Source organism: Orbicella faveolata, unplaced genomic scaffold (genome assembly GCF_042242905.1).
Source record: "Orbicella faveolata isolate gen_17 unplaced genomic scaffold, um_ofav_v1 contig_35, whole genome shotgun sequence".
NCBI lineage: Eukaryota > Metazoa > Cnidaria > Anthozoa > Scleractinia > Merulinidae > Orbicella > Orbicella faveolata.
In genome coordinates, this window is record NW_028301564.1 from 2225118 (window position 1) to 2244425 (window position 19308).

General features: G+C 39.5%; 2 protein-coding genes and 3 non-coding genes across 5 annotated transcripts; 3 read left to right on the top strand and 2 right to left on the bottom strand.

Moving 5' to 3' along the window:
• The first annotated feature begins 294 nt into the window (after positions 1–294).
• On the top strand, positions 295–14658 carry LOC149102629 (uncharacterized). The gene is made up of 3 exons (XM_089274099.1): positions 295–573; positions 5491–5640; positions 13843–14658. The coding sequence occupies exons 1-3, from the start codon at positions 450–452 to the stop codon at positions 14523–14525; spliced, it is 957 nt and encodes a 318-aa protein (XP_089130225.1). The 5' UTR covers positions 295–449; the 3' UTR covers positions 14526–14658.
• On the top strand, positions 7073–7144 carry Trnap-ugg (transfer RNA proline (anticodon UGG)). Its single transcript has one exon. It is a non-coding gene; the product is annotated as a tRNA-Pro (tRNA).
• Positions 8199–11879, bottom strand: LOC110048382 (uncharacterized). The gene is made up of 3 exons (XM_089272660.1): positions 11573–11879; positions 10953–11122; positions 8199–10225 (listed from the first exon to the last, which is right to left on the bottom strand). The coding sequence occupies exons 1-3, from the start codon at positions 11877–11879 to the stop codon at positions 8417–8419; spliced, it is 2286 nt and encodes a 761-aa protein (XP_089128786.1). The 3' UTR covers positions 8199–8416.
• Positions 13113–13184, top strand: Trnad-guc (transfer RNA aspartic acid (anticodon GUC)). Its single transcript has one exon. It is a non-coding gene; the product is annotated as a tRNA-Asp (tRNA).
• A 4169-nt stretch (positions 14659–18827) lies between the features above and the next one.
• On the bottom strand, positions 18828–18899 carry Trnad-guc (transfer RNA aspartic acid (anticodon GUC)). The gene has a single exon. It is a non-coding gene; the product is annotated as a tRNA-Asp (tRNA).
• Between the last annotated feature and the right edge of the window lie 409 nt (positions 18900–19308).

A 19308-nucleotide genomic window follows, 5' to 3' on the forward strand; every position in this document is an offset into this window, starting at 1 on the left:
TGGTATCTATATTTAAACAAAAGCGTTTAAAAACTGCGTACTTTTGCCGATTGGAAACATTGTCGAACTGGAGCCAACTATCGCGGCATACAAGCCGTCTCCTCAGATAGAAAAGAAAAACTTTCCACAGTGGTTTCAATCCTTAAGAATCAAACCAGTATTTCTATGGGCAAGAGTATTGATTCTTCAACCGGAAATCCTCCTTGCGTAGTATCTCATGTTTAAACCGCGCCTTTTCCGATTTTCCTTGTTGATATTCAAAACAAAGTTACTACTTCCGTAAGTTAGCTGGAATCATATCATTCAAACTTTAATCACCCTACTCTCGTTCGTCGCAAAAGCCGCAACTATTAAGAGTTGAAATATCAAATCAGCTGGACTGTGCTAAGCGGGAAATCGCACCGACAAAGAGCTTTCTATCGAACCGTGTTAGCAAACGTTATAAAATTATGATAGCGTTTTATTATTTACTTTCACCGCAGGATATTTGCGTTTCAATGTTCAACACTATTATGCTATTGTTACTCTTTATGAGGATTTCATCTGACGCTTCTAGTGCTAATCGAATCTCAGGTAAGTCAATAAGATTTATATGGTTTTATTAGTCTTTTAATTTCACGTATCTTTCGGTAATCTAACAAAGCAACAGAGTTGTAAAGAGACAAAGGTTCTACTCCGGCGGTATTGTTTAACTCGAAATAACAACATCCCTTTTCTCGGTAACTGAATGTTAGTTATTATTTTCGTGTTTTCCTTTCAGCTAAACATGTTCCTTATTTGATTGTTGTTTAATCAGAGATAATCGGTCAGGGATTTGAAGTTATAATTGTTGTTACTAATCAAAGAATAGACCTCTGTAGATCTAGATCCCTGTCCCTGGGTGCGGGAACAATAATTCGGCTGTGAAACAGTTGTCACAGTGATTTAGGTAGCTAAGCTAAAATATGTGATCACAGGAGAAGACCAAGTTAAGTACCTCGATCTTTTCTTGGTCATCAATAGCCCCTTCTATTCTTTTGATCGCCATATTCAGCCAATTTGATCGAGAAGATGGTAAATGTCGTAAATCAACGGATTCACCTCACCAAGATGGCGGCTAGTTAAAAGCCACACAGATTTCATTGCGTTCGCCCTTGGATAAATCTTGAAATGAGAAGCACCTTTAAATTGCTCTGAGATTAAAACCTTATCAAGTTTATGTTTTTAGCTTCTTACATCAAGTCAAAGTGGCTTCTCATTTCATCTTGCTGGGTAAGGACTGAAATATTCATGTTTTCAGTTTCCTTTGAAACCGCCGTCAGATCCGACGAACGCCAAAAACGACGCCTTATAAAAATGAATTTATCTTTTTTTCTCAGATCAAATTTCGCAATCATCTAAATCAGTAAACCTGCTTAAACTGAACTTGTAATGTATGTTGCGTAGCATACGAAACGTCAAGTTATTAAAATGCGTAAGTTTAATATGTTTATCACCGCTATTTGTGTTTTATTCCTCCACAAAGTAACAATAGGGTAGCCACACATTTTTCCGAGATAATTAGCCTTGAATCTCAACAAAAATGCTGACATCAGCATTTTTCTGAAAAAAGAAGTAGAGGATATTTCTTCACAACTTTGTTTAGAATACGCCTTTACATACAGAAAAGCAAACACATTTATAAAGATCTGAAAACTACATGGAAAATGGTAACATAAAAACCATTTTTGGTATGTTTTTAATAACCGCAAAATCGTTGCAACAGCACTTTTAGCGTCTCTGACAGACTTCCTCTGTTTCAGCTAAAATACAGTCTAAATATCTTTTGCTCACGACCAGAAACTAATCACGTGCTGAATAGGCTTGCCACTTCCACTTCATAACATAAAATATAGGGGTAACCACGCGTTTTTTAAAGTTATTGATCCTTTTTTAAACTTTTTACGGTGCCCGTTACATTTTTCCTGTCACCTCCCCAGTAAGTAAAACATTTGCGTATCTCGCACTTGTTTTGCGCGCGCACGATGTCATCTGCAGGTACATGTTTACAGTTGGATTTCAGTATAATATTCGACAGATGACAGCTAGTTTTTCAGCTGGAAGACGTTAACAGTAAGTGGTTGGCGATATGCTGCTATTCTGGTTTTTCTGGTTTAAGTATAGGTTCATTAAACTTGATTTGGTCCCAGTAGGAAAATTTTGCATTCAATTTAGTCGTACATATATGAATATGTATGTATTTCTGTTGAGAAAATGATTAAAGTAAATTATTATATGGCTAGCTCCGTGAGCGGGCAAGATGAATCAAATCCTGCACTGTGATTGGTTACCCGAGCGGGCAAGATGGAGCTATCTTGCCCGCTTGGGATTACCCGCCGTGTCCCGCAAGAAAAATTTCCCTGAAAGCCATATAATAAATCCTTTATTGACCAAGCTTGTTCGGCCAAGATGGCTGGATATTGGCCTCGTTCTTTTTTTTTTGCGTGTTTATGGACCTCGACTCCGTTTCGGTCCATAAACACGCAAAAAAAGAACTTGGCCAATATCCAGCCATCTTGACCTCACACTTGGTCAATAACCCATACGTAAAGTACTTGGTAGCGTAGTTGATTGCGTCATGTCAACCCAGCGCGCGCGTGGCGCTTAAACCATGCCTTGCGTGATGCGCAGAACGTGTGCGCAGTAACAAAAGTAGGCACCGTCCTTAATTTTAATGTTTCGGAGCTCTAGAGTAATAACTTTTTGCTTCAATGGCAAAACTCGATGACAGAAGTTTCTGTTACTTTACTGCCGCCATGTTTGTGTCCCTCCGAGGAGCAGAAACATGGCGACTTCATACAAAGCTCTATAAATTTAAGTGAAACACTTCTCCGAATAACGGGAGAATGAAAACGTGCACAGACCTAAGTCTTGGCGAGGTTTATATATCAATCATCTTTCACATCCCAGCTTCTTGACTTAATTTATTGAATGGTTATGATTTTTATTTTTGATGGCGTGACACTGCAAATCAGCCATTCCAAACGGAACTATGAAAAATTAGTCCTCGTATCATGTTCTCCAAAATCCTTAGAACTTGGTCATTTCAGGCCCCTTCAACACTGCGCCGACGGAATTTAAATACGCAGCTTTATTTCGCCGTTTAGGCCTACGATCCACACTGATCCGTCACAAAAAAGGAGCTTTTCGAAAACGCTCTTCAAACTGGAGGAATTTGCAAACGCTGGCTTTGCATTCTAGTGTGAACGGAAAACATTTTAAAAACGAAGCTTTTCGAAAACGATAACGCTACGATAGTCATGATATTTCCCTACCCGAGAATTCCTCAAACGCAAGTCCAAAATGACCGGGGATTGTTGCGTTTTCAAATTTCTCCGGCGTGTGGAAACAATTTGATGCGTTTTCAGAGTGAAACCTCTGATTTCAAATTTCTCCAGCGTAGTGTGGATGGGGCCTCACATTATTAGGGACCTTACGCAAAACACGACGGCAACGGCAACGAGAACGTCACCAAACAAAAGGTTTAATGAGGAGAACAATGGCTGTACACGTGCATTATAATTCTTGGTACATTTCTTTGCCTTTCTCTGCAAAACATTAGGGAGCTTAAGCGACGACGAGGACGACACCGAGCACGACGCCTAGTAAAAAAATGAATTTATAATTTACAAGCGAAATTCGCGATTGTCTAGATCTGTTCGGCACGCCAATGGCTCTAAAAACGTGCTTGAGCTAAATATGCAACGACGGCGTTCAATTCCAAATGGAAATACGAACAATTAGCCGTTGTCGTCCACGTTCCGTAGACGACGCAGAACTTGGACATTTCACGTTGTTGTTTTGCAGAGGACGGCAATGAAATGTACAAGGATTTACAACGCACGTGCACAGCTATTGCTTTTGTTTAGTGACGTTCTCCTTGCCGTCGTCGTCGTGGTTTGCTTAAGCTCCCTATTAAGGTTACTCCCCAGTATTGCATTGCGCATTCCTACTGCGCTTAATTTCACGCGTGATTAGCGCGCGCGCATTAAAAAATGGCGGCTTTTTCTTTACAGCTGGACCTCGCCATAGAGGTAAATCGTCATTTTCTCGCAAACGAGTATGGTGACCTATCATTTTTTTCTGTCGTTTTGAATTGAGTAATAAATTTCTCTGTGTAAAATAAATATGGACCAGTTCTCAGTGTAGAACAAAAAGCAATCGTCGGAAACGTGAATTTAGCAAGCAATCGTGACTACAATCATGGTGCTATTATAAGGATTTATATGTGTATAAACAAGGTGCTTTTGCTCCTAAACGAACACGGGGACCCCTCATTTCAAAATTTAAGTTCCTATAATATAAACAAGCAATAGGCAAAGTTTCACAAAAATCTCAGTGCAGCTTCTATTTCAGTTGAATGACCTTAACGTAAATTGACCAAATTCTGCGTTGTTTAGAGAACGTGAACCACGACGGCAAAGTTTTGGTATTCTATTTGGAATTGAACGCATCCGTAGCATATTCAGCAGAGGCAAGTTTTAGTACCGACAAACACACTGAATAGATCTAAAAGATAAATGAGAAATTCCAAAGTAAAATAGAAACACATTTTTACTAGGCGTCGTCCTCGCCGTCGCCGTCGTATTTGCGTAAGGTCCCTATTGTTTTGGCCTCGCCGTCCTGGTTTGCTTAATTACGCCCGGGCCCTACTTTTTTAAAATAAAGATGAAGACCCACGCATTGGGTGCAGGCCAATTTATTAAGTTCATCTTAACTAGTAAAAGGAGTGAAACATCGAATGAATCATCTGAACTGCAATTTGAAATACAAATGAAGTGAAGATCGGATTAAGCTCGAGATTCTAAAGATCTTGTTGCTCTTTAGAGCACCTTTGGGGGGAATTTGATTCTTGTGTGTGTGTATTGCTTTAATTCATAGATTATGTGAAAGAGTTCTTAATTTCAGTAAATTATTTCACCCGCTATACTTTTTTTGTAAGTTGTGACATTTTAATTTAAGATTTTTTATTGCTTTCTTTCTCAGTGATTAAATAAAGGTTTACAAAAACAAAAAAAACACCAGGTTTTGGTTGAACAAAGTCGTTATACCCTAGAGCATACGGGACACTGCCAAGTACACGAATATTTAAAGTAAAGAAGACCGAATGAACTTAACTGAAGTGAACAGAAAAAATCAAAACTCGAAATGAAGGTCCGAGCCAAGTCCGTCAAGAATTCTCAAGTATGTCTTCCGTGGGAACCTGTGTTCGAAAACGAAGTTAGTTAAAATGATTACCAACAAAAAGTGCGGACTGACCTTGACCGTGAAAACCCTTAGATAACAAACCCATCTTCATGTTGACAGTCACAAACTGTCACATTGAAATCAACTTAAGCAGTTGAAAATAAGGCCTGAAAAACATAACACTAAACTTAACTTTAATCTTTCCGTTGTATGACTTAAATTGGGCGAAAAACCTGAGAACAAGCAGATTGACATTAATTTACCCTCTTTGTTTTCGACTTTTAGCCAACTGCAGCGAATGGTTACCTGTAAATGTTACGGATGTATGGTTGTCCTGTGGTGCCCAACGTAATACAACTAGAGTTTGGCGATGCAATAAAACGTCACACGAAAGACTGCTTCTTCTTGTTAATTGTACAGAAGCCAACGGTACAGGTAAGTTGAGTATAACGGAGTCTTTTGGAAAATGAGCGGTTAGTTAGATGCCGTAAACTGCCGGGACATGGTCAAAGTAGTTGAGACGCTTAGAAAAAACGCTTAACAATAGCTAACCCTTTATTTATTTTGTTTCAAAAGTATCAAGTTATAATTCTCTGGTTCCACCGGCCCATCATACAATAGACCTTTTCGCGGTTTCTGACGTGATCTTGTGGGTTTTTTTTTTTGGGGGGGGGGGGACCAACACAGCAAAAATTACAGAAAATGTTGGGGGGAAATGACGAATGCAATGTTTAACAACTCACGGAAAATTCGAGTTCTAAAGCATTTATGAATTACAAACTAAATATACCAGGAAGAAAAATTTACTGATCACATTTGAAAGAAATAGCCTCTTTTGAAATGCCACAATTTAAGTTTTCACCGGATCGCAATTCGCGGGAAAATTTAAAGGCATTTGTATGAAAAATTATAAGTGCAATTCCTCGCCCTACAGAAAAACCTTTGTTCTTCAAATTTGATCAAAATAGCCTTCTGCTGGGTATCTTTTTGCCTGCGAACGCAGACGTATTTCCGGCTGACACTTGGTTCTGCCGAAAAATAACGTCTGCGAACCCGAGCCAGAAAACGATTTCTGTGACGTAGGAATTCTAAGCCAATCACAGTTTAGCTCAAATAACCCCAGAACTACTGCGCGAGGTATTCGCTGCGAGGAGCACTCGAGTTTCATTCTATCATGGAATCTGATTGGCCAAGGAGAAACAAAAGTTATTACGTCACAGAAATCGTTTCCTGGCTCGGGTTCGCAGACGTTATTTTTCGGCGGAATCAAGTGACAGCCGGAAATACGTCTGCGTTCGCAGGTTAGGTATCTTTTTCTTGCATGTCATAAAATACTCGAAAGTCAATCACTCTCAACTTATTGGGCATCGAACTTTTAACTCTTCCCATACATTTAATGCAATTTTTTAAAAGTTCGATTCAAATTGAGATTTCTGCACTAATATTGTTTAAATCTTAAAAAAACGGTATCGTGTCTGGTAGCTTCAGTAAATTTGAGCCAACGTTTTCTATATATTCCAAGTTGTCTTATCGTGGGATTCACCAGTTTTAGCACCAAAGGGACAATTTTTTGCTAAATCGTTTTGTCGCTGTCCAGGTAGTTATGAACACTCCGCTGCCTGGGCTTAGTGGCCACGCTTCCCTCTTCACACGTTATGTAACAGACAACGGACTGACCCTTACATATGCAAAATTTGTACAAAGAAGTGCATGCTTGTGATTTTCCAAAGCTATGGACTCAAGAAGTTAAAGCAAAACATTCTGAAAAAAAAATGTGGCAGGTATTTTTAGCTACCAGTTGCGACCTGTTGTTTTTCTTTCTTACTAGAATATTTGCACCTTTAATCGAAGACTATTTGTCAGCGGTGGCCTGTTGGTCTAGGGGCATGATTCTCGCTTTGGGTGCGAGAGGTCCCGGGTTCGACTCCCGGACAGGCCCAAGCGCTAAAATTTTTATTTTGTTTATTTTTGTTTATTGACTTTTATTGCCGATTTCATTTGTGTGTAAACTCGAGGATAGGTCTTTAAACTAATTTAAACGTATTTCACATGAATTTGTAAGAAAATCATCTTTGCTTTGCAACCCGGAGGTAGATGCGACAAAGGGTTTAAAATGAAACAACTTTCTAAAAATTAAAGGCACGATTCGTTTTGCGATTATTAGTCAAATCGGAGCTGAGTTGCGATGTCTAACTTTATCCGAACGGGTTGCCATTGTGGAAGGTCACGTGACGTTCATGAGCGCCTTGAGACTTGACCAAAAGGCAAACCACATACCTATGACGTAACACTAAGAGATCCTATGTCTGATTGGCTGGTGAGAAGGCAGCACGAATAATTACCCCTACTGGCAACCAATCAGAGACTCTACATGGAGTTACCTCACCATTATTCGACCCGAACCTCAGACTTCCCGCTCGCGAAGGTTTGAATGAGTATGCGAAACAAAAACGGGTAAAACAATGTGGAGTCAGGGCTCAAAATAATTTTCGGAACGTGGCCGCTCATGTTGACCGGTCAAATTAATTTTAGTTCGGTCACATCTCGGTTCTGACCGGTGGAGATAATTAAGAAAAATTAAAATAATGATGGCCTATAAACCCAAAAATATAATTTGTTTGTTCCAGTCGTTGCTAGATCATTTAAAAAGTGGCTTAATACAATGAACGGCTTAAAACTTAACCAAAGAAAGCCCTGGCAGGGCTCAGCGGCTCAGTGAATTGGCACGCTGTCAGTGGAATCCTTTCTATCTAGTTTTGGATGCGTATCTCTATTTTTTAAAAAGGTTACAAAAAAGTACTCTATTCCAATCCAGAGTTCGGACCAGTCCATTTGTTGGTGTCTTATTTTGATTTTTCTTTGAACGCATCCTAAGTCCTTGTTTTTTTCATTCATTTTAATCCGGGGATATTATATGCAGAGTATTTCAATGAAAGAGGTTATTACTTCAAAATTTCAGTCTAATTCTCAAAACAGAGCTAGTTGGCCCGTTTATGTACGAATTGAGCTAATCAGCATACGTACAGGTAAGTCTTTCCCATTAAATCCCACAAAGGTATGGAGATCTGTGTTCTAGGTTACATTATTTTACTAAGAAGTGAAGTCATACAAGTTGCTACATAAGTAACTGTATAAATGCAATTTACACAGCTTCTTATTCTTCTTCACTATCTATATTCTGGAAATGAGAGCAAAAACGATAAATAGTTATTTACATAGTAAAAAACTTTTCACGACATACACAAACTTGATTTGTGCTACCATCAACGTCGGAACAAGAATCCATTATGTTAAGAAGAAACTTCATTTGTTGCAGTTGATATTCAAGGTTTCTTGTTTCTCTAGTGTGTGCTTTCTCTTTAATAGCACAATTATCCAGGGAGAATTCCAAGGCTGTGCTGAGAACATCTTTTTCGAACATTTTTCGTTCTAAATCTTTCATCAATTTCTCAATCACAACATCATTGTGGCTTAAACTATGATACGCCATGTCAAGTTCAGAAAGAGACAAGTTTTTCTTTTCTACTTGCTCTTGAAGTTCAGTCAACTTCTTATTGTTGTATGATATCTTAGAAAGCTCAGTTTCCAAAGAAGAATTTTCTCTCATTGGCTTAGCAACCTCTTCCTCAAGTTTGTCAATGACCCTGGCTTTTTGGTCATTTAGTTCCATCATCTCTTTAATCTTATCTGAGGTGACTGTGGCGTTTTCATTCTTTAGCTTTGCCAGCTGATCCTCGAGTTCGTCAATAACTCGCGACTTTTCTCCAAGTTCCTTCATCATTCTAACATTCTCTGAAATGACTCTGGCGTTTTCTTGTATCAACGTAGCTATCTGATCCCGAAGTTGGATATTACTCCTCGAATTTTGTTTCTTAAGTTCATTTCTCTCTTTATTCTTCTCTGAGACGATTCTGGCGTTTCTATTCTCAGACTGAGCTAGCTGGTCTTCAAGTTGGTCAATAACTTTTGACTTTGAGTCTTTTAGCTCATTAAGCTCTTTGTCTTTCTCTGACATGATTCTCGTGTTTTCGTTCAGGCATATATCTAGCTGAACCTCAAGCTGGTCTATGATACTAGATGTTTCATCCCGCAGCTTATTAAAGTCCAGCTCACAAGCTTTGAAGTGAGATGTTTCGGCTGTCAACGCGTCAACTTGAAAGCTTAACAGCTCTTCTTTGTGACGAAACAAATCTAGGTATCCTTTTAAGAGTTCTACTTCTTCACGTAAATGTCCGTAATCGGGTCGCTGATTCAATTCCTTTACCACGTCCTTAAGCCCGTCAATTTGCACGTTCAGCTGTTCATTGGCAGCCTGACTATCCTTCAGGCTCCCCTCCAAATATTCAATATCACCCAACAGCTCCTGTTTCTCAGCCAGGGCATTGTTCAAACTTAGCTCCTTTCTCTTCAAATCACGTTTCAAATTTCTCAATTCTCTTTCCTTGTAATGCTCGTTTACTCTTAGACTCTTTAAGTCTGTTCTCTTGGTTTTCAGCTCGGTCTGAAGAGTGTTGTTTTCATTCTGCAAACCTTTCAATTCTTTCTTCATGTCGCTGATCTGAACCAAGAGCGTTACATTTTCATAATTTGTTGTTTCAATAATCTCCTCCAAGGTTCTGATCTTTTGGTCTCCATCCTCAACCCACTGTTGAAGTTCCTCTTCTATTTCGGAATGTTCCTTTTCGAGCTGATCGAGTTTTCTCTTATGCTCCTCCTCGCAGTTGGTGGAGACTCCATTGCTACTTTCAAGCATGCTTTTTGCGTCAACCATCTTTGTTTCCAGCTTAGCCCGGAGAGTATTGTTTTCATTCTCCAAAGCTTTCAATCCCTTCTTCATGACGCTGATCTGCACCCAGAGCTTCACATTTTCTTCATTTGTATTTTCAATAATCTCCCCCAATGTTTTGTTTTCTTGGTCTCCGTCCTCAACCCATTGTTGAAGTTCCTCCTCTATTTCGGAATGTTCCTTTTCAAGCTGTTCAATTTCCTTCGTATGGTCCTCCTCACAACTGGTGGAGACCTGTTTGAAAAAATAAGGTTTGTAAATTAAAGAGAAGACAAACTGGCCCTGAAAAGACTAAAGAAATAGAAGGACTGCTCTTTGTGTAATATTTAAATAAATATTAACTGTATTTGCGTGGTTTTACAGAAATAAACCTGGCATAAAAAAAATCTTGTGCCAAGTTCCCAAAAAGGCCTGCAGAGTTTTCTTTTATTATTATTCTCTTTTAATAATTTTTTAAGAAAAGCGTCCCTATAATTTTTATGCAAAAGTTCTACCTGTGACGATGTCCTATTGTGCATGTTGTCTGACAATCTATCACACTAGAAAGTACATTCTTCATTTTATCGCATTCTTCAGGGTTTTATTTTTCCACTTCTTCTGATTATGAACTCTATGAAGGCTGAAATTATAAATGTGCCATTGCATGCCGTAATTGAGGGGGCAACATTAAATAAATAGATTATAATATTTAGATAGGAAGCCGCATCAGGTTTTTGTGGTGGGAGGGAAACCGGAGTACCCGGAAAAAACCCTCGGAGCAAGGTGAGAACACAACAACAAACTCAACCCACGTATAGCACCAGGTCAGAATCGAACATGGGGCACATTGGTGGGAGGTGAGCGATATCACCACTGCGTCAACCCACGCCCGATGAAATGCTTGTAAATATCATGGTGTAACTCATAACGTACCTCTCTAAAATGATTATAAGTTCTATGTGAAAACAACTAGCATATTTACCTGTTCGGTTTCTGATGGCGTGACTTGTTTCATTGGAGTTTTTTGTGTCACTGACAGTGTTGGTTCGTTGGTTTCTTCAGGACTGCTATGTTCAGTTGTGGTTGGACGTTTGTCAGTGGCATTATTAATACTTGCTGCTTGTTTCCCGCGGGTTTCGCGTAGATTTATACCTGTGGAGATTAACGATCAGTTTACTGCAACCCCTAAATAAACTAAGTACTGTAAGTAATAAAAAGACAAACATCATTCCACGTTAGCTTGCTAAATTATGCGAGAGGTAATGGGAAGGAGGTGCTTTTCTCGTCCCCATTACTCTCGCTTTTTTGTCCTTTCTTCGCTTTTCCCGCTCGCTGCTTTTTAGTTTCAGCTGAAGTTTACTCCTTATTTCTTGGTGTTTCTGTCAAAGTCTTTGTCCCATTTATACTTAAAAGTGTCATGTCGAGAACAGCTAAATATATCATGAGTGACTGAATTAAAACATTAAGCGGACTTACATGTAAAAAGGTAAAATCAGTAGCAAACTTCGTTCCGTAGTTTAATACTAGTTCGCCCGGAACGTTTGCCGCTTAGTCTAAAACTTAAACCAAAAGCTTTAAATACAATAAAAATGCTATCAATACCTGAGTCTCTTCCCAATGGTCTTTTTCCTGTGGCAGCTATCACACTGTTAGGGATTTTATCCCTGCCAACATCCCTGCTGTTTGTTCGACCGATCGCAATCGGAATCCGGGACGGCGGCTTGTTTTGACTTTTTTCCACGCGATTCCTCAAAATGCGCTGCTTCATATGAACTTCGTATTTAGACGAGGAACTTTTTCCGCTGTTGTTGTCCAAACGAGATAGCCTGCGGACTGGTATTCTGGATTTTTGCTGAACTGAAGAAAGGCGATTCTTCACACCCTCGCTACTAAGTCGACACGAAGCCATTTTTTGGACGCAGCACTTGAACTACAACTTTCTTCAAACTTTTCCTGTGCTTTGTTGTTTGGTTTTGTTCTGTTTTGGAAGTTTTCTCTTCAGTTTGACTGTGAAAAATATCACAACTCTCTTGCTCCGAATCTCAATGTTGACCGCACCGATAGCTGAAGCAAATGATTGAGTTTTGCCACAAATCCATGAAACCGTCTTCGATCGTTTCGTAATAAACAACCATACTTAGGTCGTACATGCTCGATTGCACGCGCAAAGAAATCTAGCACTTGTAAGCCCCTGGTTTTAGAATGATTTCAACATATTTTAAATTTATGAAATCAAATAGCAAGTTTTAGTTGCGAAGAATAAATGGAAAATTTGTGAATTTGCTGAAGAATAGAGAAACTACAACTTTGTATTCAGCCCAAAATGAAGATTAAAATTCACAAACTCACCTCTCAAAAGACGCGATGCTGTGTAGACATTCACATTGTCTTAACTTCAGTTCATGCATGCTAAACAGCAGTGTGTAAATGATTGAATTTGTAATCTTGATCATCTCGGCAGTTCTTCTTGAAGACTAGTGGAAAGTACGAATTGAACAAACCCTACGTTGGTGGGTGTGAAATGGCATTTGCTTCAGCCGAAGACTACTACCAGCTATCGAAGCGAAGGGAAGTTCTTGGCCAAATTCATTCAAGTTTTGCGGGCCATTAGTAACACCTTCGAAAAACTCCTCTGACATTTCAGAGACGAAAATTGTTTTTTAAGACTTTAGCTCCTACTTCAGCCCAATTCAATGCAACTGGACACGAAGTAACTGTAGTTAAAATTTCAAACCCTTTCAAACTTTGCTATCCCTATTTTCAAGCCAACTCAGTGCCATGTAACTCATGTAACGGGCAAACAGCCAATCAGGAGCAAGTAGTATAGTTTGCTGTGAAACCGAATCTGCAGAGGCAAAAAACAAATCCAACTTTTTATTTGTTTTACCGAGGGAATGGGGGAAAGGGTTTCAAATTGAAGACTTTCAAAAATATACTTTTACAGTTTGGTCTGTTAATCAGTAGGTTTAACGAGTCACTTGGTTCCAAAGCTGCTCTTAGCTTCAATAAGTTGAGTTCGTTTGCTGAATTAGCGGATGTGTATCTTTATGCTGGTCATGTACTACATATCCCTCTCAAAAAGTTTTAAAGCTCTTTAAAACGTCGCCACGTCATCGAATTTGCATTAAAATTTTAGCCAGGATCCTCGGTAGTACAGTGGTGAGTATCCCCGCCTGTCACGCGGGAGACCGGGGTTCGATTCCCCGCCGGGGAGGCTTTTAAATTTCTAGTTAGTTAAATCAGATCATTTATCATTTTCTTTCCACATATTTTTTTAAACTTTTTTTGGGACCCGAAAAAACTAGTTTGTTAAACAGGAAATACTTTTACAACGAGGAAGCAATACAGACATCGATTGCCAGTCAGGCCTCTCGAATGACTCGCCAAAAATGTCTCCCTAGAATTCATGGGCGCTTTCCAGTCAACCGAAAATTATGAAAATTTCGAGTCGGAAACAAATGGCACGGAAATTTCCCGGGAAAGTTCCAGAAAATCTGGAAATTATAGAATTTCCGAAAAACAAACCTTTCAACCGAAAATTCTGGAAGTTCCGCAAAGAAAATCAAACACGGAAATCTCCGACAGTAAGTTTCCGAAAACTTGGATATATCTTGCGAGGTTATCCTCTTTTCCGTAAATTCCGCAAAATGCAGTTCCATTCGTCACTAGAAATTTCCGCAAATTCAAAGCGGAATTTTTGGTCGAAAGGAAAGCGCCCCACGTTTATAGTCGAAGTCGCGCCTCTTGAATTAAATATTCTTTAAACAAGTCGCCCAGATAATAGGTTTAATGGTGATTGAAAGAAGTCAATATGTTTCATGCTTAATGCGCGAGAAAAATATTGACGCTTGGTTTTATCCTCTCTTTTTCAGGAAAAATTCAAAGCACTGAGGGGACCCATGATATCTTACTGATTTTCCTCTATGGCGCGGCCTGCGGGGCTGGTGCCCTCATCTTAATCATTTTACTTCTGTCGACTGTGAGCTGTTGTTTAAAGAAACAAAGAAGGAAAAAATCACATGGTGAAAGGATGGAAACAACACAAGAAACAGGAGATTATACCACAACTGCGTGCAATCTACTAGACGAGACACAAACCGAAGCTCGACATGAAGTACCAGTTTACGACCATCCTCACACACTTGAGGAAGGCAGCGGTCAAACTTTAATGCGACCGCCATATTTGGCAGATGCTGGAAGAGACAACGACGCTGAGGATTTAGAAGATGCCGAGCCGTTTCGAAGAAGCCATCAAGATCTCAAGAAACCATTAAAACTGCAAAAACATCCGGTGAATGGAAACAGCAAGAACGAAGAGAGAATATACATGCATCTTATTCCAGAAACCAGACAAGGAAATGAAACGTCTAACTTAACAACAAAGTCGGCCAAACGTTCAAGACGAAAAGAGAAGGAAACTTGTACCACTAAGCCGGGAATTTCTGTGAAATTACGAGAAACAAACAAACCGACAAGCACACGGACGGATGTGCGTCCATCTTCTGCAGCTTATGTTAATGGTCACCTGGGCAAATTATACTCTAACGTTCCTTAAAGAACTGAGGGTAGCTTCTCGCGCTGCTATTTGTCGTTTTCTTGCTACCACGAGGATCGCAATCGGTCCGATTCAGCTTTGTCCGCAGTTCGTCAGCCGGGGAGGCCTGGTCAGGAAGGGGAGGGAAACAGGAATGACGGGGAACAGGAAGGGGGCGGGTAACAGGGGGACGCGCGTAACACGGAGGGCGGGGAACAAGAGGGGGTGGGAAACAAGAAGGAGGGGTAATAGGAGGGTGCGGGTAACAGGGAGGGAGGGGAACCGGAAGCGGCGTGTAACAGGGAGGACGGGGAACAGGAGGGCGCAGGTAACGGGGAGGGAGGAGAACAGGAAGCGGCGGGCAACAAGGAGGACGGAGCTCGATGATTACGAGACGAAACCCGGTCTCTTTTGTAAGAACAACGATCACCGCGCTCAAGCCAAAGAGGGAAAAATTAGGTCCACATATCAGAGCGTGTAAAACGGGAAGTGTGTGAAAAGAAGCATGAATCAGGAATAACCCAACTGTCAATATCATCCCCAGCAAAAATTTGAGACGATTTTCGAAATTTCCGCCGTTTTCTTTTGGCCACGTGTAGTTGTCTGAGGTGAAGTTGATGCGCGCAATTTGAGAAACATCCATGCTTTGCAAAAACGTGTCCTACAACTATTCCTCTCTTCGTTTCAGCAGGCCCTATTTAAGCGGCGTTTACTGTTGGACATTTCTTGAGCTGTTATTGAACAGTTGTAGAATCACTTGAGTGGCTCCTATTTTCTTCATGAATTTCGAAACTAAATTTAGCTACCGTGTGGCACTAAATTTTTGCGGGAGTTTATTTTTGCGAATCGGTGATATTTTTGTATTTTGCGATTGTAAAAGACCGGTTTTTCTTGCTGGGTACTAATTTTTGCAATTTTCCAGAAGTCACGTTTAATTGAAATTAGTAAAACAACATGTAGAGATGTTAAACACAGTATTCCAGTCAGTGAATCGGTGTCACTCTATCACTATTAAGCTATACATCGTGTTCTTGTGTGGCTGATTGCTCCGGCAATGTATCAGCAATAACATTTCATCGTTTTGTTTCTGTTTTGAATGTTTTTGCCAGTGGAGAGTAAATTTTTGTGGAGAAAATTTTTGCAGGAATGTGTTTTTTTTTTTTTTTTTTTGCAGAAACTTTTTTTGGGGGATGGTGGAAAAATCCGGCCGCAAAAATTTAGTGCCATATTCGCTAAAAGTTTTAACGTCTGGTCTTTCGGACTCGCGGCCGAATAATTTTGTTAATAATCACCAGTACACTCTTTTTTTAAAAGAGTATATTTTATAAGAATATCGAGGCTGGAACTTGCGAAATTTTAAGAATATTTTAAGAACAAGCCTGAGGATGAGATTCTGAAAAGAATGTAATTCTGTGGGTTGAAAATTTGTAAATACATTACAATTATATGCTTTTAAGCAAACCGTATAAAAGTCTTCCTTTCTTTTTTTAGCAAAACTAGTCAAAAAACAACAACAACAAAAAACAGCACTAGCTGTATCTTCGATGTCAATAGCATTTCTGCAAGAAGTTATGTTTGTCACATCAGGTTCTATTGCCTGCAGTCTGGCTCCAAAATTACCGGCTTCAGTGCCATCAAAGTCATAGGTAGGACAGACAATCTGACGTTGTGTCGGCATATGGTCCACTTCTATTCCTGAAATCTAAGAATATTAACGCGGACATTTTCAACCTATAATATCAGAAAAAAATAAGTACATTCAGCCTGGGTCGGAAAAACAATATTCTTATCAGAAAAAGAGAGTGTATGATACAAGCCGGATATGACTCTACTAAGTATTAACGTGGCATTCGATCCGGAGCCGCCCATGCAGGGCCAATACCTGATGTGTTCACTTATTCATGTGATATCACACTTATAAAATACCCGGTCGGTCCTTTCCTGAGTCTGAGACTGCTCATTTACAACGGCAAGATTTGCATTGGCAGTCACCCTAATATATATATAAATTAAAAGGCTTTCAAAAAGAATGTATGTCGGTAGTCTTAAATAAAACTGGTAGTAACAGGAGTCACAATCCGGTCCCTGATTATTCTTCCTGACCGGTAACAAAACCAGTTATAGGTGAAAGAATCCTGTATGATAAGAATTTATCTACTTGTAATCAGTTTGTTCATTGATATTTTCTTTTCACTTATTACGTTATTCAACTTTTAGAACTTATAATCTAAGAATTCCTTTTCCCTATTTTAGTACAGCTGTTTTTGTATGGAGCGGTTTTCATTCAAGTGTCGAAAAGTAATTGGTTTTGCATGCTTACGTTACTCGATTGGCTTTAGACTCCGCCACTTTTTCATCCAATCAGAAGAAAAACCAAAACCGACCATGACTCGCTCACACATGTTTTCCCGCGCTTTGCATCAGCTACAGCGCAGCATGGATATTAGAAGTCCCTTCTACTATTCAAACCAACGGGATTGTCTATGTGGTTTGTGATTGGTTAGAGTGATTACTTTGGCTCTAGTTTGAAAGCAGACAATTGAAAACCACTCTGAATAACGAAACAAGTACTAGTTATATCTATTATCGCAAAGGCTCCCCCCCCCCCCCCCCCGGAGCAGACTGAGGAACAAGTCTCTTCATTCTTTCTTAAAACACTGGATAGCAGGTGACAACAATTACACCCTAATCCTAACTATAAACTACTGTTTACAATGATGATTTTGCTGGAGGTGCTATTTCTGTAAAATATTTTAAATAATAATAAAGTCTCCAAGTTTTGCTTGATTTAGGATTCATATTCATGCATGTATAACGTTATTTACAAAGTAAGTAGAACAATTATTTGTTAATTTGTCTGGTCATGTTTAATTGTTGTTTTGCACGAAGGGCCCTTTAAGGATCTTTCACGGGCCAAGAAATAACTGCAGAAAAACAACAACCGGACTTTGCAACAATAATGTTCATGTGAAAGGTAAATTGATCAACATAACACGAGCTTCGGACAAAGAATATCTCTTTTCTTGTTGTATAAATTGTACTTCGTATTTTCCTTTTGAAGAAGCGATATTTTTTCAATTGTGCCGCGCGCAAAAATATCTCGAACCCAGACTTGTCATAACAACTGAGAACACCAACTGGCAGCACGTCAATACTAGATTTCAACGAAAAAAAAATTGATGGAGTGGGTTTCCAATCGTCAATGTCGTTTGGTAAGACTTTTTCTTCACAATAATTACTTGCAGTGACTTGCAGTGGAAAAGCAACAAAAAGGACCAGTTCTGTAAATACCCCTCATGCCCAAGATCAATAAGCCGTTTGAGGCTTCGAATGGGACCTGGGTCACAGCCGATAAAGTACTGGCGTTTCCTTTGTACCCGTTTATTTGAATTAGTTCTGATTTAGCGAAGATGGACACGAGGAAATTATTCCCGAGTTGAAAAATAACTTAAAACAACAATTTTAAGTGCACGATTAACCGAATGCACAGTGTAACAGCTAAAATCCTCACAACTTTCTCAAAGACGAATCTAGTCCTTATTTTACCAGGAAAAAAAGACTTTATCATTTTCATTTGTCTTGCGGGTTGTATTTCGTTCGCGCGCACCCAACAATCTTTCTCTTAATGACGCAATTTCAAAAAAATATATTTTCGATTCCAATCCGCCAAACCCGTAATGGTTCAGGAAACTTCCATCGCAAAAACTTAGATCAGTCCGTTTCTTGACGACCTCTTGAGCTCGTTGTACGCCGGAAGATTTTAATGACCAACCCGAACAAGAGAATGGCTCTCTTCAACACAGCCTGCTATACTGCTGCGTAGTGAAAGTATATTGCGAGATCCGGTCAGTGTAAAACGAAGACTGCAGACCCTCCTCTCTCCTCTCTCCTTTCTTCCCGCTTTCTCCTTGCAGAGCTATTTGCAGATAGACCGCGCACCGATCTTACCGAGCGCAAACTCGTTACCAGTCTCTCTCTTCTCGAAGAGACTGTGGAAACGAGGCTGAAGTTGGAGCAGTGTGGCGAAGTCTATACACTTTGGGGCACACTTTGTAAAATGTCCTACGCTTAACAAGATAAGTCAGAATAAACATTTGTGTTAACTTTCATCGATAATTAGTTGGACAATTGTAAAGACAGAAATGTTGTCTTGTAACAAACCACGAAGTTTATATTAAATAAATGATTTTCAAGGATAAACATCGGAATGGAGTTTTAATTTTTTTTTTTCAATGTTAAATCATCATTACAAAAATTAACTTGAAGAAATAAACTAAGAGGTCGATTTTAAAACTATCGAGAAGAAAAAAAAAACATTCCATACTCCCCGGCGGGGAATCGAACCCCGGTCTCCCGCGTGACAGGCGGGGATACTCACCACTATACTACCGAGGAAGTAGTTATCACAATGTGTCATATTAGCGTTTCTTATTGTTTTAAGTTTCAGTTCAGGGTGACGCTTCCTGTTTCAGCAGGAAATTTCCGCTACACAGCTGTAAATTATGAATACAAAAATAGCTATCATCTTAACTTTTCAGTTCTCTTACTTTCATGTTTAAACTGTTTGCAGCGCATAAGCGTTGCAATCTGGTCCACGATTCTCCTCGGAATCTTTACTGTGAAGACGGTTTTTACTTCGACCTATTCGCTTTTCCCAAGAAGAGGGGGTTTGGGACAAGAACTCATTCCCAAAGAGTAGAAATTCTGAAAATTTCATTTAACGCAAACCTGGCAGCCATAAGTTATGTGGAAACCCTCTGATATGAAGCACGCACAATCACTTCACCCAGCAGTCGTTCATCAA

What these genes read in the sequence shown, in the direction of transcription:
- LOC149102629 (XM_089274099.1), top strand. Translation starts at nt 450, where the DNA reads ATGATAGCGTTTTATTATTTACTTTCACCGCAGGATATTTGCGTTTCA. An exon ending in TAGTGCTAATCGAATCTCAG is followed by an intron (nt 574 to 5,490) that starts GTAAGTCAATAA and finishes TTCGACTTTTAG; the next exon opens with CCAACTGCAGCGAATGGTTA. An exon ending in TACAGAAGCCAACGGTACAG is followed by an intron (nt 5,641 to 13,842) that starts GTAAGTTGAGTA and finishes TCTCTTTTTCAG; the next exon opens with GAAAAATTCAAAGCACTGAG.
- LOC110048382 (XM_089272660.1), bottom strand. Translation starts at nt 11,879, where the DNA reads ATGGCTTCGTGTCGACTTAGTAGCGAGGGTGTGAAGAATCGCCTTTCT. An exon ending in ACCATTGGGAAGAGACTCAG is followed by an intron (nt 11,123 to 11,572) that starts GTATTGATAGCA and finishes TAATCTCCACAG; the next exon opens with GTATAAATCTACGCGAAACC. An exon ending in CGCCATCAGAAACCGAACAG is followed by an intron (nt 10,226 to 10,952) that starts GTAAATATGCTA and finishes TTTTTCAAACAG; the next exon opens with GTCTCCACCAGTTGTGAGGA.